The 21,136-nt window shown below is 58.5% G+C and overlaps 2 protein-coding genes across 11 annotated transcripts in view; both read right to left on the bottom strand.

Moving 5' to 3' along the window:
• Positions 1-272: 272 nt before the first annotated feature.
• On the bottom strand, positions 273-6,897 carry ZMIZ2 (zinc finger MIZ-type containing 2). 6 transcript variants are annotated; one of them, XM_066206378.1, is made up of 19 exons: positions 6,831-6,897; positions 6,007-6,128; positions 5,682-5,796; positions 5,391-5,593; positions 5,113-5,305; positions 4,777-5,031; positions 4,527-4,700; positions 4,370-4,435; positions 4,124-4,295; positions 3,375-3,519; positions 2,711-2,921; positions 2,530-2,635; positions 2,211-2,368; positions 2,067-2,134; positions 1,817-1,885; positions 1,457-1,701; positions 1,200-1,375; positions 867-1,079; positions 273-753 (listed from the first exon to the last, which is right to left on the bottom strand). In XM_066206378.1, exons 2-19 carry the CDS (start codon positions 6,054-6,056, stop codon positions 646-648), a joined length of 2,727 nt encoding a protein of 908 aa, XP_066062475.1. In that variant the 5' UTR covers positions 6,057-6,128; positions 6,831-6,897; the 3' UTR covers positions 273-645. The 6 variants fall into 6 exon arrangements, with proteins under 6 accessions (XP_066062475.1, XP_066062478.1, XP_066062479.1 ...); XM_066206381.1 differs by lacking the exon at positions 6,831-6,897 and having other exon boundaries at positions 4,777-4,824; positions 4,915-5,031; positions 6,007-6,225; XM_066206382.1 differs by lacking the exon at positions 6,831-6,897 and having other exon boundaries at positions 1,200-1,285; positions 6,007-6,239.
• A 1,081-nt stretch (positions 6,898-7,978) lies between these two features.
• Positions 7,979-21,136, bottom strand: part of OGDH (oxoglutarate dehydrogenase) — a 32,346-nt gene continuing 19,188 nt past the window's right edge. For 4 of the 5 annotated variants that reach the window (XM_066206373.1, XM_066206375.1, XM_066206372.1 and 1 more), the window contains 19 exons: positions 18,946-19,061; positions 17,675-17,829; positions 17,104-17,250; positions 16,559-16,649; positions 15,480-15,659; positions 14,321-14,449; positions 13,589-13,768; positions 13,268-13,420; positions 12,477-12,579; positions 12,133-12,261; positions 11,067-11,217; positions 10,844-10,971; positions 10,578-10,756; positions 10,358-10,429; positions 9,777-9,899; positions 9,141-9,213; positions 8,541-8,704; positions 8,281-8,435; positions 7,979-8,197 (listed from right to left, as the gene is read on the bottom strand). In XM_066206373.1, coding sequence (XP_066062470.1) covers positions 8,077-8,197; positions 8,281-8,435; positions 8,541-8,704; positions 9,141-9,213; positions 9,777-9,899; positions 10,358-10,429; positions 10,578-10,756; positions 10,844-10,971; positions 11,067-11,217; positions 12,133-12,261; positions 12,477-12,579; positions 13,268-13,420; positions 13,589-13,768; positions 14,321-14,449; positions 15,480-15,659; positions 16,559-16,649; positions 17,104-17,250; positions 17,675-17,829; positions 18,946-19,061 — 2,549 coding nt within the window. In that variant the 3' untranslated portion in view covers positions 7,979-8,076. Of the gene's footprint in view, positions 8,198-8,280; positions 8,436-8,540; positions 8,705-9,140; positions 9,214-9,776; positions 9,900-10,357; positions 10,430-10,577; positions 10,757-10,843; positions 10,972-11,066; positions 11,218-12,132; positions 12,262-12,476; positions 12,580-13,267; positions 13,421-13,588; positions 13,769-14,320; positions 14,450-15,479; positions 15,660-16,558; positions 16,650-17,103; positions 17,251-17,674; positions 17,830-18,945; positions 19,062-21,136 lie in introns of those variants that run through there. The other variant, XM_066206376.1, reaches the window with a different exon arrangement.

Genomic DNA, 21,136 nt, shown 5'->3' with positions numbered 1-21,136 from the left:
GGAGACACCCGATTCCCCTCCTCCGCCGTCGGACTACAGCACTGCCCGGCCGGCCCCGGTTAATGATTGATGCCACAGGTCCGGTTCACCGCCCGGCCGGGCCGCCGCTGCTCGGGGATAGGGCAGGATTCCCTCGCTACTCGGCACACACCCTCCCCCCTCTGCCCGGAAAGAGGGCTGAATTCCGCCCCCCCGCCCCGCCAACCCAGAATCTCCCCTGCTTCCGTGAGAGGGGTCGCGGGCCCAGCCCCATAGCGGGATGACAAAAGATGGGGGAGACACGTGACCCTGCAGAAGGATCCTTTAATAGCCATCGGGAACATACAGGGCAACTCTGCGCGGGGGCAGTGGGAGCTGAGCTCCGCACTCCACACCAGACCCGTGGGGTATAAGGGGCAGCAGCATTTGCACAATGATAGGGGGGCATGGGCAGCCCCGCAGTGATGCACTTGCCTTTAAATACGGGGAGTATCAGGGAACAATAGTGTTTCTCCACTATGTACAGCCTTGTGCTTCTTGGGGGGCTCAGCCCCTCTGTCCCATCGCAGCCCTTTGAGAAAGCCCCCGCTGTGGGGGGTCCCAGCTCTGCAGCGGGCAGGGGCACATAGTGCTGCCCCCCAGCCCCAGGAGGGGGGCGAGGATGGCTTAGTTATTCTCGAAGAGGGAGAGGAGGTCATCGTTGCTGCTGCTGGGGAGGTCGGGGGGCCCCAGGTAGGAGAGCAGCTCATCAGGATTCGTCAGCTCGGGCAGGAGCTGGGGGCAACAGTGTGTGATGATCAGCTCCCCGCAGCTGCTGCCCACTCCCCTGCAGAAGCTGGGGTCCCGAGCCAGCAGCAGGACCCTTGTCCACCCTCCTGAGTACTCACATCGAGGGTAGGCTCTGAGCCATCACCTGCCGCAGCCATGCTGGGTGTGGGGGGGAAGACGAGGTCGGTGGTGTGGGCTGGGGGTCCCAGGGGTTGCCGTGCCACTGCGCTCCGGGAGTGCAGTGTGGAGGCCGGCTGGCTGCCCGAGGGAGTGTTGTGCAGCCCCGCCTGCACTGCAGGGTGGGACGGCTCCATTCGTCCCGGTGGGGGAAGCTGGGGAGTGGGGGGTAAAGAGCATAGCCATGAGACCCTCCCTCCCCTGGGACCCCCCAGCTCCCCCATAGTGAGACATCGGGACTTGGGTGGTGTCTCCACACCCATAGTCCAGCTGACCTGTGCAGGCAGAGGGGGCACAGGAGGCTTCTCAGGGGCCAGAAGGCCACCTGGGATGTTGTACTGGTAGGAGATAGAGGGGGGGCCTGGTGTGAAGTCATTCAGCGTTGAGGTGCCAGGGATGCCAGGGGCAGCAAAAGGGTCTGGGAAGCCCCCAGGACCCAGAAAGCTGGAACCTGTGAGAGGAAATGGGGCAAATTGGGGGGGACACACACAGGGATGGGGTTCATTCCTGTCCCACATGGGTCCCCCCGTACCCGGGGTGCAGTAGTCGGTGGCAGCCCCTGCTGGAGGTTGTGACAATCCTGAGAAGGGCACAGAGGCAGGTCCCAGGGCCGCAATCATCTCCATGATGTTGGGCAGCACCATGTGTGCAGGACTGAGTGTCCGGCACCGCTTCAGCATTGGCCCTTCTGGTTCCTCCTTGATTTGGACATCAGGTTTGATAGGGACGGGTTTCCAGCTGCAGGTTGGGTCGATGGTGATCTCCTCATGCTCTGAACTGGGGGCAGCAGAAGAGCAGGGGAGGTGAGGGTTGGGGCACTGTCTGCACAGCCCTTCAGGGGTGGCACAGGACTAGGCATGGACGGACGGACAGTCGAACGGAAGACACTTACTTCTGGATGTATATCAGGATGCCCAGCATGTACTGATCAACCTCAAGCCCCTCCAGCAGGGCCGTCTTACTGCAGGCAGAGTGAGGGCAGGGTGAGATAAGGCAACCCTCACCAGACAGGAACCTCCCCCTAAGGCAAGAACTACTCCTCTCCCAGAGCAGGAAATACATCCACCACAGGTAGTGAAACACACACCCACGCCCTGCAGGCAGGGACACCAGGGCATGGCCCCACTGCGGCCCTAACTCACTTGCAAACAGGACACCGCCATGTCCCCCTCTCGCAGTTGAGCTGCAGGTATGACTCCAGGTCAAAGCACTGTAGGGGAGAGCAGCAGCTGAGATGGAGGGGGCAGGATACTGGGTGGGGGGATACCTGTCATCACCACCCCTACCTGTATGTGCCGGCAGTCATGACCTCTGGCTGGAAGCTGGATCCTCCGGAAGGTTATAGGACACTTGAGGGACACCTTGATGGCTGTCTGCTCCACGCCATCCTCACCATTGGGCCCTGGTGTCCCCGGGATGGTCCCACTGCTGAAGTTGCGCTTGACTGGGAAGGTGGGGTTGAGGGCCACCAAGGGTCAGAACCAGGACACTGGGATGGGGGTGGCACCATGGTGGTACCTGTGCAATACTGCACCATCACCCCCATCCTGCTGTGGCCTTCCTGCCACGGTGCATCCTCCTGACCCCCAGGACCCAGGTGCTCACTTTTGGTGATGCAGTGCTCAGCGGGGAGCAGGCGCTTCTTGATGAGCCCCTGCAGCACCGAGCGCACCGAGGGCCGATGCACCAGCTGCAGGACGAACAGGTGGGACTGTGGAGAGATGGGAGGCTGAGCTGTGGCCCCAGCCACCACCCTCCCTCTCCTGGTACCCTCCTGGGGACTCACACAGCAGCAGGCGGTGACAGTGATCTGGATAGTGTTTCTACCGGGCTGGCAGACGTGCTTCAGGTAGAGTGGCTTGTGGGAGGTCTTGTTGTCACCACGCTCAATGCTGAGCGGCGTGGCGTTGACGCTCACCTGCACGGAGGCCGGCCAGTTGGTGTTCATCTGCCGGTCCTCGTGGTGGTAGCACTTGAACTGCAGCTCCAGGTCAGGCCTGGGGGCAGGCAGGGTGTAGACAGGAGGTGTGTCTGCACACGAGCCACTGCACCACATGTCACCACAGCATGCTGCTCCAAGCCCCTCCGAACCATACAGTGCTAAGCCATTGCATGTTACACTGTGTCATATGGCACTGTGACAAACCCCAATAGTACCACAGCACAGCACTGTGCCAGGCCATGCCCCAAACCACCATGCTGTGCCACAACATGCCGAACACCATGACACCACGCTGAACTGTGGCAAGTACAGCTGCACCAAGCCACACTTTGCACCATGATGCAGGACAGCGCCACGCCAAGCCATACCACGCGACACACGCCCGTGCCACACAGCACCATGCAATGCCCAGTTGTGCTGCCCAGCACAGCCCCACACCACACGGTGCCATACAGCGCCCCTCAAGCAGCACTGTGCAACACTACAAAAGGTGCCATAGGGCCCCCACCTCATCATGAGGGTCTTGTAGACAGAGTCACGGAGCTGGAAGACGTGGTTGCTGACAGCGAGGTTGTGCTGCAGGCGGAAGGGCTCCAACACCACGCCGTCCCGCACCGGGAAGGTCAGTCTCAACTCCTCGCCGGGAGCCGGCCCTGCGGGCCGCCGCCATCAGGGAAACTGACATCGTGCCCCAAGCCCCGGCCACGCCCTGGCCACGCCCCGGCCACGCCCCGGCCACTGCACATGGATCCACTTCGCAGGAAGCCCAACCTCCACTACGCGGCCCTGCCCACACCGGAAAACACAGCCCCATGCAGGAAGCTCCTCCCACCCAAAGTGGCCCCCTCCCCCCCCCCGGGGGCCACCCCACTCCCACCCCTATGGAGGAAGCCCATGCCACCGAATATTCCTCTCGCTCGCTCCAGGAAACCACACCCTATCCAAAACCCTCCCAATCCAGATGGCCCCACCCTAAAAGCAGGAGCCCCCTACCAAACCAGCGCTCCTGATAAAGTCCCGCCCCCTGAGGCCACACCCTTTCAAGAGCCCCTCCCACTACTCACAGGCAGCACACCCCTGCCTCAATCAGCCCCCAAACCCTGGCAGTCGTCATGCCCCCTTCTCTGAAGCCACTCCCACCCTCCATTTAAAGTGGCAAAGGCCGCAGCGGCGCCAGAAGTGAGGCCCACACCATGCTGCTTGAGGCGTGGGAGTGATCTCTGTGAAGTGCCCCCCTCATCTGCCCCAGAGACCTACCCGAAGGGGATGGGTGCATGGGGGCAACGCCGGGCTTCATGTCTGCCAGGAAGGGCGACTTGACATCCTGACCAGGAGACGCATAGGCAGGGATGCCACTGCCTGGTGTCATGGGCGGTGTGGGGTTCCCGGCCAGTGGCGAGCTGGGGTACCCCGGCAGCGACCGGCCCGGCTGTAGAGGCAGCATGCGCCCTCAGCGTCCAGCCAGGCCAGCACGGGCCCCACCCCACCCACTGCCAGACTCACCCCACTGATGGCGGCTTGGCTGTAGGTGCTGAAGCTGGCGCTCTGCCCGTTGAACTGGTCAGTTGGCTATGGGAGGAGGAGGGTCTCCAGGGGCTGGAACCAGGAGATGGCGGGCACCCAGACTTCCACCCCTTGCCCACCGTTCCCCCTGTGGTACCTTGTAATAGGGTCCAGCACTGCCTGAAGTGGAGAGGTACTGGCCCATGCTCTGCTGCAGCCTGTGGCCAGGGTATGAGGGGGACGAAGCAGAGGACTGGGGGGCGCTGGGGGCATACTGGGCACCAGCTGCAGCGTACTGCCCGCCCTGGAGGTACTGCTGTGCTGGGTACCCCTGTAGGGCCAGGGAGTCAGCACCAGTGGGAAAGGGGGTCACCATATGCCATAGCCTTCACCAACACAGCACTCACCTCACTGGAATATGCCCGCTTGAGACCCTGGCGGGGCAGCTGCTGGCTCTGGGGAAGGCCAGGGTAGGTGTGCTGAGGCACTCGCTGCCCACCATAGAGGGGGCCAGTACCGGGCGCTCGCACTGGGCTCATGCTCACAGGGGAGACACCAGAGGGGGCCACAACACCTGCCATGCCAGCCGAGCTCATGCTGTTGGGGCCACGGGGCCCGGCATGGGGCAGGAACGGGCTGCTGAAAGACTGCCCTGTGCTCATCTGCAGCAACGAAGAGAGAGGGGTCACAGCAAAGCAGGGGGGTCTGTCAACTCCCCAGTTCTGCCACAGCCAGGCTCTTACCGCGCCATACTGGCTCAGCTCCTGGCTCTGTTTCTCCTGCAGTGCTGCCACCGTTGCTGTGGCTGTGGCCGTGGCTGTGGCAGCAGCCGCAGCCACAGCAGCAGCAGCTGCTGCCTGGGTGAAATCAGCAGTGGCCCGGCTGGCGTGAGAGGGGAGCCCCACCCCTCCGGGGCCACTCGGGCCACCATTATAGCTGGAGAACAGAGAAGCAGGAAGGGGAATGCAGTGGCCCTGCAGCAGGGCACATGCCAGGCCATGAAGCACAGAGCTAGCCTTACCTGGCAGGGAAGCCTGGCCCACTGGGGTAGGCATTGCGGCCATAGACACTTGGCTGCACATACCCCTTCCCTGGAGCCCCTTCAGCGAAGGGCTGCTGTGGTAGGAATGGCGGTGAGCTCATACCTGAGCCGGTGCCTGCCATGCCAGGCAGCAGCGGGGTGCTGGAGCTGCTCCCCCCAGGGCCCATGGGGCTGCCAAAAACCTGGAGGGTGCAGTGAGAGGCAGTGGATCAGGCAGGGACACTAGCATCCAGGTGCAAGGAGTCCCTGGGGCGGGGGTGCTGCCGGTACCTGGCTCTGAGAGGGGCTGCTGACACCCCAGACGGTGGTTACCACAGAGAGGGATCCCGGCGGCTGATTGGTGCTTGGTTGCCAAGGAACAGCCTCGTATGCAAATGAACCATCACTAGAAAGAAAAACAAATTAATGAAGATGAAGGACAGAGGGATGGAGGGACAGAGGGGACTGGGAGATGGAGGGATTGAGGAAATGGAGAGATGAAGCATGGAAGGGATGGAGGGACAGACAGGAGGATGGATGCACGGAGGGAAGGATGGAGGGATGGATGGGGGAATGGATGCATGGGTGGATGGAGGGACGCTGCCCCGGCGCCCACCCGTGGGGCGCAGGCGGCAGCGAGGGTTTCATGGGGTTCATGGAGCTCATCAGCGGGTGTGGGCTGGGTCTTCCGAGGCCGCGGCGGGCACTGCGGGACGGCGGCACCGTCTGTCACTGGGGCTGCGGGAAGCAGTGGAGCGGCGGGTGAGGGGCGGCCGCCCACGGAGAGGCCGGGACGGAGCGGGGGGCAGCCCCATAGGCCTTGCGACCCCGCAGCCTCCGCGGCCGGGACTCGGCGTCCGGCCCGCGGCTGGCACGGGGCGCCGGCCAGCACGCGCCGCCCCCGCTCCGGGCCGCCCCCCCCGGGCCGGCCACCGCGGCGTCAGACCTCCCCGGGGCGGCGGGCGCCGGGTGCTTCCCCCGCGCCTGCGGGCGGGGGGAACCACGGGGACTTCCCGAGGAACGGACGCGGCCCCCCGCCCGGCATTTCACCCCACTGCCCGGGGTATTTCCAGCCGGGCCCGGCAGCGGGAGCCCGCGGGGTCACCGGAGCTTTCGGTTCCTCCCGGCGCCGCGGGAGGGCAGCGGAGACGGGGTCGCCGCGAGGAAAGACACGGAGAGGGGAACACCTGCGGCGGGCCTGCCCCGGCTCCCGGGAGCCGCCACCACGGAGCCACCGGCCCCCGGCGCCCCTCGCTAGCGGTGACAGCCCCCTCAGCTTCTTCCCCAGCGGCACCACAGGGACGGGCCCCGGGGCCGGCCCCCCCCATTGCCATGGCAACCGCCCCCGCCACCCTCGGCACGGCGGGGGAGGCCCGCGGGGGCACCGCCAGCCCCGCCCGTCTTCCCCCCCATCCCCCCGCCCGGCGCTCCCGCTCTCACCGCGGCGGCGGCCCAAGATGGCCCTGGCGGCGCGGGGCGCGCGCGGCTGCGCGGAGGCTGCGCGGGATCTTCAGCCGCGCGCGGCCGCAGCTCCGCGGGGGGCGGGGCCGGGCCGCCGTCGCCGCGCACAATGGGTCCGCGCTCTCATCAGTATGCAAGACCCCGCCCCCGCCCCGCCAGGCGCTGGTAGCCGAGCGCCGAGGAAGGGTCCGGGCTGCGGGGGGGTTGGGGGAGGGAGTGCGGATGAGGGGAGCAGAGGAATGCGTGCGGGGCGCCAGGGGCAACGCAGTGCACGTGTGGCAGCATGACGGGCGCCGGGACCGCGACACGCGCGTGCATATGGCACCTTGCACGTGTGTGCGCGTGTGAACGGGTTGCGCGCAGGGACGCGAACCCGCGCGCACTGCACGGACAACGTGCCGTGACACCATGTGCGACCCAGTGTGTGACAGCACAGCCACGGGTACGCGAGGGGATGAGGCACGCATACCCGCGACCTGCCTCCTGCACCTAGAAGACCTTCTTCGCATCGAAAAGCCGCGGTGGGTTCTGGGGACACAAGACAGCCAGTCCCATCTGCAGTTGCCCACGTCGCCCCCACTCCCCAAGGATCTCCCATGGGAGGACTAGGTGGGCTCTGGAGATGCCAACAATGAGCCCCATTCGGGAGATCACCTCCCTGGACCCCTACTGAGGACCTCCAATGAGAGGAAATGCCACCCAGCCCTGTCCCTGTGAGGGCTCAGAACTGGGGGATGGTGCAGATGCAGGGGGGAAAAACGTGCTCCCCAAGAACAGGCAAAACTGAGACAGGGGCACACCAGTCTCACACCTGCCTAGGCCCTTAGGACATGCAGATGCCCTCCAAGAGGCAGTGGCTGCACAGGTGCAAGTCCAAGTCTGAGAGGAACTGCAAACAACCTGACTCATTGCACTGGATACTGCCATAGAAGCCCTACGGACCGGCCCCTTTTAGGGAGTATGGGACACAACCAGAGAAGAGCCCCAGGGACCAGTCGTTCCAGGGGTCTGGGGGGCCATAGGTCTTACCCACTATGGCAGCAGGCAGCCCCCAGACCCTCATGGTCCCAAGGGCAGCTGCACCAGTGCCACCCTGGCATAAGGTAGACAAGGACTCCAGGCACCAGTGTGGGGTTGACAAGATCTGTAGTTGAGGGGGGGGAGACAAGCGAAGGACAGAGAGACGGACAGACAGATGGAGGAGCATGCTGTGCCGTGCTGGCGCTCAGGCCAGGTCCTTGAAAGCATTGAGGTTGAAGGCCGTGTCGAGGAGCCGCTGCAGCTCTGTCAGGTGGGTTTTCTTATTGCCAGTGGCAGGGGCAGCTGCTGGCTCCCGCCCTGCATACCTGCCAGGGAGAAGGTGGGCCATGAGAAGAGTCTGTACCGACCAATTCCCTCCCAGCCTCACAGCCAGCCCCTGCATCCTTACCAAACAGGCTTTGCGCGGTTGATGGTGGTGCGAAGCCGGGGTTTGACATAGTCATAATAGCCCTGGTTCTTGTGCTCCTCCTGGCACCACACCAGCTCAGCAGCTGGGTATTTCTGGGCTTCCCGCTGGAGAAGGTCAAAGGGGAATGGGGAGAGCTGTGGGGGACACAGAATGGTGTCACACAGGGGACAATGGAGCAGCGTCTCAGGGGCTGCAGAACCCCCGGCCTGCAGGCGTGGCAGTGGCAGGACCCTGCTCACCTGCTCCACCCTGGTGATCGCCACATCGGCCTCCATCTGCCGGGCCTTGCGCTCGCGAGTCAGGTCATAGTACACCTTGCCGGTGCAGAACAGCACCCGCTTCACCTGCTCGGGGTTCTGGGCCGCAGGGCCACTGTCAGGGATGACACGGAGGAAGTGGGTGCCTGCCAAGGAAGAGAATGGCACCCTGAGCTACAGCAGTTCACAGCACTGTGGCAGCAGCCACTGCACCCACATCCCATGCCAGCCCCTTCCAGGACCCTGAGAGGCAGAGTCAGGACTCTCGGGCAGAGTCAGTTTACCCAGGTACAGGCATAACTCCCACTACTAACTCCCGTGCCACTTGGGGCAGCCAAATCCCAGCAGCAAGTGGCTGCTGATGGAGGAACTACCACTGAGCCAAGCCTCCCAAGGGTGCCAGGCTCAGCCCTAATGAGGGGGGGGCTCCCTTATGCCAAGGAGAAGACCTTGGCCTCACTTAGCCACTCTCCAGCATGGGGAGGCTGCTGCCAGGCAGACTTTACCCAAGGCCACAGGCTCCTTCCCTTCACCCAGCGGAGTGGCGTGGGGGGAACACAGGCAGCTCTGTGCTACTTGTACCTGGCAGCATGTCATCGAAACTGGAGCGGGCTTCGGGGTGACGCAGCAGCGACTTTGGAGTGAAGATTATCAGCTGGAGTGGGGGATAAGAGGCAGAGCAAGGTGGTCAGCCCTGCCAGAAACACCTCCCTGCAAGCCAGTGGCTACAGCAGACATGTGCCTGCCCCTCCCCTGCCCATCCTGCGGGAGCAAGGGCACAGCTGCCAGGCAGATTTGCTTCTTACTCAGCAGCAGTGCTCTGCCAGATTGGGCACCCATTCCCCTCAGCACCAACCATCCCAGTCAGGATGTCCCCTGGGGAAGAGGTGGAGGGGCTACCAGGGACTTTTCTGTCCCATGGCTGGAGCTGACTAGAAGTGGCTAAATTAGGTTATGTAGCAGTGTCTGTTGGCTCCAAGAGCCCTGACCTCCCCGTGGAGTTTGGGAACAGTATCACAGTCCCTGCAGCCCACAAGGGCCAGCAGCTGCACATCAAGCGCCAAGCCAGTCCTGAGAACCATGAGGTCCTTGGCCAGGCAGAGGCCAACTGCCCATGTCTGAGGTGCAGGAAGAAGCTGACTCAGTCCTACCCCAGTCCAGCAGGGACACAGCGTCCTGCCTGGGCAGCAAGCTGGGCATGGAGCTGCTGGCACTTACTGGTTTGCGGAAAGGCAGGAGGATCTGGCGCCGGAGGACGTGGAAGAAGTTGGCTGGAGTGGAGCAGTTCACAACGATCCAGTTACATTCATAGAGTTGACGCACATCAAAGTCATCCAGCTTCTGCCTCGGCCAGCACAGGTGAGGGGATTTCAGGAAACACAAGGTACCTCTTGGCCTTGCAGCTCCAGCAGCAGGGAGAGGAGTGGTCCCCAGCCCTCCCTCCCTCCCTTTCCTCACACAGAGGGGAGCACAGAGAGACCCACAGACACGTGTGAGAGGCTCCAGGCCTGTGCCCTCCACCTTGGTCTGGCCATAGGGGTGGCCAGCAACCCCCTCTCATGCCACTTTCAGGACCACATCTGCCTCGGACTATGCTGCAGCTCCAGGTTCTGTGGAGGTTCAGCCTGGGCAGCAGGTTCAGGCCTTTTCCCCAAACCCTCTGGGCAGCATGAGACCAAGGCATCCCATGCCCCCACCCCATGCCATTGCCTCCCACTGTGCAGCCCACATGGGTGTTGCTGCCCTCCACCCAGCCCAGTCCAGGGCACAGGAGGGCCAGGCTGAGCACCACTACTTACAGGGAAGACATCGGGATCATCATTGCACATCTGCAGGAATCGCTCTGGGCGGGCAGAGGAGTGCTCAGGACCCTATGGGGACCAAGAAGGGGGATGGTCATTGTGGGCCAAGGCAAGCATGAGAACCCGATGTCAGGCACTGCCATGTCATGAGCAGTGCTTCATCCGTGCCACAACTGTCCAGGGTTCTGCCTCCAGGGTGAGCCAGGGGAGTCCTTACCATGCCCTCCATGCCGTGGGGAAGCAGCAGTACAATGCCGTTCTGCCTGACCCACTTGGCCTGCCCAGGACAGATGAACTGGTCGATGATGCATTGAGCAGTGTTGTGGAAATCCCCAAACTGGGCTTCCCAAAGCACCAGGGCATTGGGACTTGCCATGGCAAAGCCCAGCTCAAATCCTGAGGAATAGAAGAGCAGTTAGAGGGTTGGGTTACCCTTCCAGAGTGGCCTCACCCTGGGCAGTGAGCACAGACCTACTCACTCACCCAAGACACCGTACTCTGACAGGGAGCTGTTGCAGACAGTGTACGGAGCCTGGTTGGGCCAGAGGTGGTTCATGGGGATACAGATTCTCTTGTCCACATTCTGATCATGCAGGACATGGTGGCGATGGCTGGAAAAAGGAGAAGAGTAACTTCATCATCAGCCTTTGGATGCCTTCCAGAAGGGCTGAAATTGCCCTTAAAGCCTCCAAAATAAGGGCCTTACCTAAATGTCCCCCTCTCAACATCCTGGCCACTCAGGCGGATGTGGATGCCCTCTTTGAGCAGGGAGCCAAATGCCATGTACTCTGCCAGGGCCCAGTCGACTGTCCGATTCTTCACCATCTCCCCACGAGTTTTCAGAATACGGCTCAAACCTGCCAAGACAGGAGCCAGCTCATAGCCAGCATAGGACAGAGCTCCAGTGACACCAGGTTTGTTCCACAACCAGCCCACAGACTGACAGACTGCAAGTGCCATGGGCAGAGGAATGGATTCACCTCTTCTGGAGGAATGAACCATGGATGAGGAATCAGGACTGCAGAGAAGGATCAGCTCCAAAGAAGAGCTATTCCTTGGTTCACTTCCCTCACCCACAGCTCCCTCGTGAACAAGTTCTCATAGAGTCTGGGTGAGAAGGAACCTTAAAGATCATCCAGCCCAACCCCTGCCACAGGGGTTTCTTGCACTAGAAGAGACACTTTTCAGTAGACCAAGTTGCTCCAAGCCCTGTCCAACCTGGCCTTGAACAGGCTTCCAGGGCAGCCCCAACTTCTCCGGGAAACCTGGCCAGGGCCTCACCACCCTCACAGGGAAGAATTCCTTCCCAATATCTCATCTAACACTGCCCTCTGGCAGTGGGAAACCATTCCCCCTTGTCTTGTCACTCTGCGCCCTGATGCAAAGTGCCTCTTCATCTCTTTGGAGGCTCCTTTAGGCACTGAAAGGGTCTCTAAGGTCTTCCTGGATCCTTCTTTCCTCCAGGCTAGATACACTCAGCTCTCTCGGAGTTCCTGCACAGAGGCTCCAGCACTGATATAATTTTCAAGGCCTCCTCTTGACCTGCTCTAACAGGTCCAGGTTTTGTGTGTTCTGGGCCCCCCCAAGCTGGACATGTGCTCCAGGCAGGGTCTCAAGAATACGGCACACAGGGAGGATCCCCACCCTTGACCTGCTGCCCACACATATTGAAGCAATCCAATACATCCCTTCCTTCCAGGCCACATACCAGCCCTATCTCACATCTCTTTGGAACAAATGCCCAGTCTGACACAGCTTTCACAAGCTCCTACCTCCATGGATAGTGAAATCCTCCACAGGCACTGAGCTGGCCACTTGACCAATGTGTGTCAGGTCCTCTTCATTGAGGCCAGTAGAAGGGCAGGTCATGCTCCGGGGCTGCCCATCCAAAGTGAAGAAACCTGTCAGAGAAGGAGAAACACCATGCTGCAGGAGATGTGCCAGATCCATGGGAAGACCTCAGGTCATTTTCACCCTCAAGCAAAAGGTGAGGACACCAGAACAGGAAGAGCACCACTAACTTCCCCTGTGGGGTGGTTTACTAGAAAATCTCTGCCATGGCTCTAGAGAGGCCGGATGCTTTGCTGTGGCCTCCAAATCGCTGCTAGTGCCTTACCTGGCCAAGGTGAGTCCAGCCAGTGCTTGATGTGCAAGATCTTCTCATCCTTGGATCTGGCATGGGCCTCCTCACAAATCTTATCGTACTTGGCAATTTCCTCCTGAAAGGCAGAACCAAGAGGCAGAAAAACATTAACAGGGGATTTCCAAACAAGGGTGTTGAGCCTAAGGACCTTGGTGTAAGCTTGCAAGGGTGCTGGAGAGCAGAGGTGGTTCCCACAGCAGGAAGTCCCAAAGCTGTGCAGTTCAGCCTCAGAGAGCAAAGCCACAGCTGGGACTCATGTACCCCAAGGCATAGCTCTGCTACGCTCAGAGCTGACATCTTGTGTTCAACCCTACTGATGCTGAAATGTGGTGCCAGGGCAAGCAGGGCTGGTGAAGCCTCTGCATCGTGAGCTACCCAAGCAGCAGAACCAGAACAGGATCTACCCGAGATACCTGTGGCCACAGCAATCCTGAGCACAGGGACCTGCCTGTGCTGCAGTGGCCCAGAGCTGCATGGCCCATTCCACACTGATCACAGAGTGATTCTTGAACTAGATGTTCCTGCACTTTTCAGAGCTGGCACAGTTCAAGGACAAGCCTTGGCTCCAAACTCCACTGCTGCCAAGTCTGCAGCATGCACCCAACCCCAGCACAGCTCTGCCACCTTTAGGTTACAAGCAAAAGCACACGGTTCCTGTAGGCCCATGTAAGCTTCATATGGTCCACACTCAGGTCTGAACCACGTAAGTAGTTTTGCCTGAAGATGCCACCAGCAGTTTTCCTTTCAGGCTCCACAGATGGTACCTCATACTCTGGCTGATTTACCACCCCCTGGGAAATCAGCAGCTCTGCGTATTTCTGCAACACTGGCTTCTGTTTCCGGATCTGTTTGTACATCAGGGGTTGCGTGAACATAGGTTCATCCATCTCATTGTGCCCGTTGCGCCTGTAACAAACCTGCCAGGAAAGGAAAGAGCCTTTGAATGCAGTTGCCTGTGACCTACCACTGCAAAAGCACTTGGGAGCTACCTAGGTCATATGAGGGAGGATCCCAAACAGCCTAGGAGGGACCCAAGCATAGCCCTGGCAGCGTGCATCTTCAGAGACTTGTACCACATTCCTTACCAAATCCACCACCACATCCTTGTGGAAGGTGCTTCGCCACTCTGCTGCCACATTGCACACATAGACAACAGCCTCAGGGTCGTCTGCATTGACATGGAAGATTGGCGCATTGACCACACGGGCTACATCAGTTGGGTATGGGGAGGAACGGGCCATCCGCGGGTCTGTTGTGAAGCCAATCTGTAGCAAGTGAGGGGAAACAGGATAAGCACAGTGTTACCAGTTGCATTTGGGACACAGCTTTGCTACGCAGCTCCTTCTTTGGACAATGATGTCACAGCTGGCTCAGCACAAGGCAGCTGCACCTTGCCGTCCCAAGAAACTGTCCACACAGCTCCAAGGGCAGCTCTGCTGCTGCAGCTGGGCTATGGATGCACAACCTGCCTGTCACCCATATCTAGACACAGTGGCACATTCTGGAACCCACTGCAGCTGTGGGGACAGGCTGGTCCCAGTGAACCGCCTCTGGTTTCCGTGGTGGCAGATAGGATCAGCCCTGTCAGACCTCACACACTGAGCATCAGGTTGTATCACCTCTGCACCAGATTGGGCTCAAAAGCTGCTGCTGTTGAGCAGCTGGGTGAGAAGTACCCCTTGCCGACCCCAGGTTAGGGCACCTGCCAGGAACACTGGCAGGGGAACAGCTGCTGCTGGCTCCAGCTACTCCCTGCCCCAGAGCCTGCAGAGACAGTTTTGCCAGGGACCCACAAGCACAGGGTATTTGCTCCTCACCTGGTTGTTGACCACAACATGGACAGTGCCATGGGTGGTGTAGGAGGGAAGGTCACTCAGGTGAAATGTCTCGTACACGATGCCCTGCCCTGCAAATGCAGCATCTCCATGCAGGAGGATGGACATCACCTGGGAGAGGGGAAGCCATGGTGGTCATCAGGGATGGCAAGCAGGGCATCACCAGGAAAGGGCCCAGCTCTCCTCCCCATGAGCTTTCAGCATCCCAGAAAGGACAAGGAGCAGCTCATGCTTTCCCAGGGGATGGGAGTGGAGTCAGCCATGGCTGACACACCACTGGGCAGAGACTGTGGCCACCACCCCCTCCCCAGCAAAGGCAGCACACTTGGAGCACTCTGAGCAGACAGCAAAACAACACCCTGTATGCCCCAGATGGTCACCAAGTCCCATTCCCAAACACATACATCCCGAAACAAAGCCTTTTTCTCACTGGGGGAAGAGAAGAAAGCCCTCTTCTCTCACACTTTCAGCCCAGAAGCCCCATGAGCAGGAGCAAGCCCAGGAGCTTCACAGCCACTGACGTTATTTTGTCACCACACCAGGGGCTGGCTGAGGACACTGCCTGCCAGGCGAGGACAGGATTGGTTTATTTATATCCAGTCCTTGGGGTGTAGGAGGGAGGGACGCACTTTGGATCTCACTCTTCCACTTCTTGGGGTTGGAGACAGGTCTACAATGAATCACACAGCAAACAGCTCCCCACAGCCCCTTCCCACTCCAGGGGTGTGGAGAACTGCCTCCTGTTGCCAGCTCCAGCTTTCCCAGTCCTACGAATGGTTATCTGTAGTCACACTGAGACCCTGCTGCCTAGCCCTCCAAGGTGTGGTGCTTGGATTGCCTTGGGGTTCCCCTCATGCCCCTGTCTTCCAGTCAGGGGTTGTGCATTTGCTGAGCCCACAGCCCACCTGAGTCAGTTCAGAGATGATGAAAGTAGCAACAGGATCCTAGGGTGGGCAAGCCCCTCCCAAAGTTATCTCCAAAACCAGAAGGGAAGGATGAGGGAGCAAAGTCAGGGTGACAGCAGGGGAAGGGGCACACCAAACAGAAAGCAGACAAGTTACTTCACTTTCCCACCAGCCTGTCTCCATCAAAATCCATCCATCCTAGGCCACTTCACTACACACAGTTGAGCAGCACTCACCTTCTTCCCCTCCGTGTCCCCACAGTAAAACTGCTCTGCCTTAGTCTTGCCTTGAACAACAGGATCAGCTGCTTCCAAATGAGAAGGATTTGCCACCAAGGAAAGGGTGATGTTCCTGTCAGTGACGCGGTTAATCCGCCGGTGGTACATTCCCAGGTGGTACTTCACGTCACCAGAGCCCTGGTGGAGAGAAGAGAGTCACCCCCAGGAGCATAAGCAGCTTTTGGGTTGTGGAAGGAGACAGAGAAGGGCTGACCCCAAGGCTGGAAGAGGGGGGCATTTTTGGAGGTACTGCCACAACACAGCAGGCACTCACTGCAGGAGCTGAACTGGCACCCAGGAAAGCCTGTTACAGGTGCCAAACCAACACCGACTTCAGACATGCACCCAGCCCATCTAAAGGCAGCTGAAGGTGTGGGAGATGAAGCAAGTGTGGTTGGTTGGGCAAAGACCCTGAATAACAGCTTCCCTGAACTCTACCACACTGCAGCAGCACAGCCATCCATGGCATCATTCCCAGTATGTGGCCAGGTACGCCATCAGGGCATCTCGAGGCCCCAGGCTGCTGCTTTCTCACCTTGAAATCCCACTGAAGACCATGGCAGGATCAAGCCAGCCCAGCCCAGCTTCCCAAAAGCCAAATCATCCCAGCTTATGATGCTGAAGCTTTGGAGCATGAGTTTATTGCAGTGACAGAGCTGCTTTTGGAGCTGCTTTAGAACCCAAGATGGGGACCAGGAACACAAATTAGCTTCTGCTCCTGGCCACCTTCTCATCCTCTCAGTATCAACCCCAAGGCTGCCTCATGACCCGGAGAGCTGCCAACGGCCAAGCTTGTGCTGGAGTCACCAGCACACATCACCCCCAGGACAGGCAAAGACAGACCAGCACTGGCACCTCTACAAAGACTCCCATCACCCAGGTGTGCTTGCAACATGGAAATCCTTGCAACACGGAAATCCTTGCAACACCAGTGCCACTGAGTGACACCAGAAGCAGTGGCACAATCCAGCCACAGCTCTTGGGGACTGCTCAGGGACAGGCAGCAGCAGCCTGCTGCAGGCAGGGGAGAAGCTCACCTCATCAGCAGCCTCCAGCTTGGAGTCGAACTGGCAAAAGATCTGCTCCAGCTCTTTCCTGATCACGTTGGCGAGAACATTTAGGCGTCCCCTGCAAAAGCAAGGCCACTGCTGACAGACGTTGAGTGCTGACGGTGATCTACAACCCCCACTGCCACAGCGCACATCTCCTGCAACAGCTGTGGGGTGACCCAGAGATGGGAACTCCCCAGGAGTCTGAAGATCCTTCAGCACAGGGATGGTTTGGTCAACATCAACTCCTACATACTTGCTGTTTCCCCCGGAGTGGGCAGGTGCTGGGATTCCACCATGATTCCAGCTCTGACCTCAAGCAACCAGCCCTCTCCAGATGAATTTACAAAGAAGTTGGAAAGACTCTGATGAGCAGAGAGCAGCCAAGGCCTGAGTTCTCCAGATGAGGTACATCACCAACCAAGATCAATTAGGTGATGGCAGAAACTAGCGTGCTCTCCAGTACCAAACCCCAGCAGCATGCCCCACCTTCTACCCACACCAAGCAGCAAGCTTGCTTGAGGCAAAGTTACCTGTGGGGCATCCCCATGATCACATAATCCACTCCCTTCTCACTTGACTTATCAATAATGGTCTTTAAGGCTGGGATCAGCACTTCGCATCCCTCCAGACCAAAACGCTTCTCTGAAGACCATTTCCGATGGAGGAACTCCTCAAACCTAGAAGGCAGAGGGAGGGAGGGATCAATGCCAGGGCTACAGCTGAGGGCAGAAACCAGAGAAGGGACAGGGACTGCACCAAGGGAGCCACAGCACTGACTGATGCTCAAGCTGGTACCATGCAGTGCACGACAGTCACTTCAGTGTCTTCCCACAGAGCTCAGCTGGCCATTTCCCCCCACTCCAACACCGTGCTGCACTTAATGCTCATTTTTAGACCTTTTCTTTCAGGATCATCCACATTTTCAGGCTGCTTGCCAGCACCTGAGCCTGCCAGACTGGCAGCTCACTGGCAGTCAACCTGCTTATTAAGTTGATGGCGACTGATGATGTCAAGATATGACTCAGCTGGTGACTGCATCACTCTGGCTGGGAGCAAACCTCCTGGGGAAGATATGGAAAAGGTGAAGCCCCCCCAGGGTACCTGGTGGAGCGGACCAGCCTGGCTAGCAGCGTGCGCTTCTCTTCATTGGTGAACTGCATGATGCCTGGGGTCTCGAACTTCTGCCGGATCCACTGGCACTGCTCCAGGTCATTGATGAACATGAACTCCACGCCAATGTGCTGGCAGTATGCCATCTGTTCCAATGGGAAATAAGGGGCCATCAGACAACAGCCAGGGCTTCAGCACCTCAGACCCCCAAAGGACTGGCACTTGCAGCACCCCACTGGATCACAGGGCCAGGGGCTCTTCATTTCCCCCCTTACCCTTTCAGCCAAAGAGCCCCTTCTATAGTAGCAGAGACATTGACCCTCATGCCTAGCACCTGGAGGGGGATCCTGGGGGGAACCCAGCTGCCAGCCCTGCAACAGCCCTGCTCTAGGAGCCTTGTTTGAGTTGTACTCCCAGGAAAAGGGATGAGGCAGGGTATGTTCCAGGATGCTGTAGGGCAGCTCGGACTGTGTACATGACTCAGCATCAAGCTGTTTAATTCCCCTTCCCTGAGGGGCCCACAATCAGCCCCTCAAGTCCTTTACATCCGTCTCAGAGGAGATTTTCCCTCTTGGTGGCATCACCTATGATCAGTCCAAAATCCCACATCACAGGGCAGGGGAGAATCAGAAGCAGCTTGTGCCACAATGAGGAGCCCATTCCTGCAGCTGAACTAAGATGCTGGCGCAGTTTTGCTTCTTCCAAGGTCAACTAGTCTCAGCAGAGACCATCTGAGCAGCCTGCAGCGTGCCTGAGAACTGCTTGAGATCAGTCCAAGCATGGGAGGGGACGAAATCTGGCAGAAAAGGGAAACTGCCTGCACCAGCTGGAAGTCCAAGCCTCAGGGGTCTCAAACCTGCACCAAGACCCTCTGATGTCCATGCAGGACAGCAACACTGCTGCAGTGCCTGGAGAGGGGATCACTGGCCTCCAGCCCACTCGTGTGCTCTGCCAGCTCCAGCTGCTGCTTCAAACTGGAAAGCACAGCTAGGACAGGTTTCAAAAAAGGCTATATCTAGCTGCCTGGGGTTTGCTCCACCTTGGGCAAACCAAGTGTGTTTGTTGCTGCAATGCAGCAGAAAGCTGGAGGCAATCAGAGCTGTTACTCGAGGTGGCTCTTGTGAGTGGGGCAAGTGCTGAGAAGCAGTTCCCAAACTGAAAATCTTATAATGTGCAGGTTGACCCAGGACTTTCCAAAGACAACAGCTCTACCCCTGTCCCTGGCTGCACACAGGTTTGGTATAGACCCTTGCCCTCCTCACCTCCAGCCGACGGATGATTTCCCGGAGTGGAAGAGCCGATTCATTTCCACCGATGAAAGTGGTTGTGGGCAAGTGGAAAACTTTGTCAAGGTCAGATTCATCCAGACCATAAAAGCCTGCAGGATTTGTCATGGGTGGGACAAGCAAGAGAAAGAAGGAAGGAAGAGGGACGGGGATACCGTCACACAGGGACCAGGTACATTTGGGAGAGGTGGGGAAGGGACAAAAAAAAAAGCAGCATAAAAAAAATAATAAGCATGAAGAAGATTTATATGGATAAAAACCAAGCCATAATTAAACCAAAAGACATTAGGCACAGAACAATGAGTTATTATGGAAGGCACCGCAGGAAAAAAACCACAAAGCAATGTATATGCATGGAAACGGGCAATTAAAATCCAGGGTGAGTCAGGGAATTTGGAGCCCCAAGAACACAAAAAAATACAGAACAAATTATAACAAAGGGGAGAGAAAAGAAACAGGAATTGAGAAGTCACCGAGCACATCAGAGGTGTTGGCACATGGTGGGGAATTAAAAATGGAGAGACAACGCAGAGAAGGAAACAGCTAAAACGGACACAACCAAACAGACAAAACCCCAAGGAGGGAAAGACAGAGAAGCAAGAAAGAGAAACGGCAACAGGGCTCTGATGGACTCTCCTGAATAGCTCAGCCTGGGAGCAGGGTGGCCAGCAGCCACTTAGGGGTTTGGCTGCCCTGGTACCCTTTCACCCCAATCAACACCTTTTTAATTAAAGCTTTTGCCTAGCCCTGCTCAGCAAACCTCCTCCCTTTGGCGATGGCAGCTGATGATTTGGAGGCAGCTCCTACTCATGTTATGGGGACTGTGGGGAGCTGAGCTGGGCCTGGAGAGGGGCCAAGCAGGCCTCAAGAGCTGGAGATTGGGATTTAGGGCTGCAGGCAAGACACACTATACCCCAAAGCCACTGTACCCATTGAAGCTCATGACTGTCTTTGGGGAAACTGAGGCACAGAGAAGGAGGGATAGTGCTGACCTTGCTAAACTGATGCAGAACGCCAGAAGCAGGTCCAGGAGTTGGAGAGTCCCACGACCCTTCTGAAGCAGGTGCTTGGATGAAGGAGTGACTACAGCCCTGGCACCTCTTTTAGGCTCCTGCTCATCCCTCCTGCACTCCCAACAAGGCCTGGTCCCAAAGTGTTTCCTAACCCCAGGGCGGGAGCTGCAGAAGAGACACATACCACTACTCCTCCCAGCTTCCTCCAAACCATCCCCGGACCCCAGATGGGGGTTCTTTTAGAGAGGGGATGGGGAACACCATCTAAACACGGCAGGGCAGTGTAATCCACTTTCCTCAGGGGAATGGGAGGCAAAAACTGGCCCCCCGTGAACTGCCCCCTTCCGTGAACTTCATCTTAAAAGTCTATCCCTTGCTGTCTGGTCAGGAATCGACAGTGAGCTGTAGACAGCCCGATCCCTGAAGTGTTCAATGCCAGGCTTGGAGCAACATGGTCTAGTGGCCTGGGTAGTATGAAATGCCCCTTCCTAAGCCAGTCTGTAATTCCAGGGTTGGTCATGGCTTATTCCTGTACAGCCTTGGGGGGCAAGTCTAGAAACTGGGGATGCTCCAGTCAGCCTGCAGTGGACACATTCCTGGCTGCCACTGCTATTCATCCCCTCTGCTGCTCACACAACCCTCCTGGACACTAGATTCCCAGGCGAGTAAATGAAGCCAGGCCCCAGCAACTCTGCTCTGGAGCTATGCCTAGGAACACTGAACCAGACAGGAGTTGAGAGTTTGGCTCCATGTCTCTGGGGCTTCTCTTTGGCTCCCATTCAAACAGATCCCAGAAAGAGGCAGCAGGGAGCAACCCAGACAAATTGCCTGTTGAAGGGTTTCAGGGAAACCTGAGTAATTTGCTGAAGCTTGCAGACCTGCAGCACAGGGCTTTGGCTTGCTCTGCTGTGATGCTTTGAAGACACTCTGGCAAACTTTGGGGAGTATCAGATTTTACAAGGAGTTTTAAGACATCTAAGCATCTTTGCTTCTTCTTTGCTGCAGCCTGCCAGCTCTGACAACACTCGGTATTTATAGGCAGCAGCACCATCGGATGGAGGAAGACAAGGGATGAGCTGCCAAATTTTCACAGTGACAAAACCAGGAGAAGACAGCTTGGATTTTTAGGAGCCTTGAACCAATGAGGGAGATTG

The sequence above is a fragment of the Chamaea fasciata genome, unplaced genomic scaffold (assembly GCF_029207755.1).
Source record: "Chamaea fasciata isolate MVZ Bird 193981 ecotype frontalis unplaced genomic scaffold, bChaFas1.0.hap1 SCAF_30, whole genome shotgun sequence".
Taxonomy (NCBI): domain Eukaryota; kingdom Metazoa; phylum Chordata; class Aves; order Passeriformes; family Sylviidae; genus Chamaea; species Chamaea fasciata.
The sequence above is the reverse complement of the archived record's forward strand: the minus strand, read 5'-3'. Positions and strand labels throughout refer to the sequence as shown.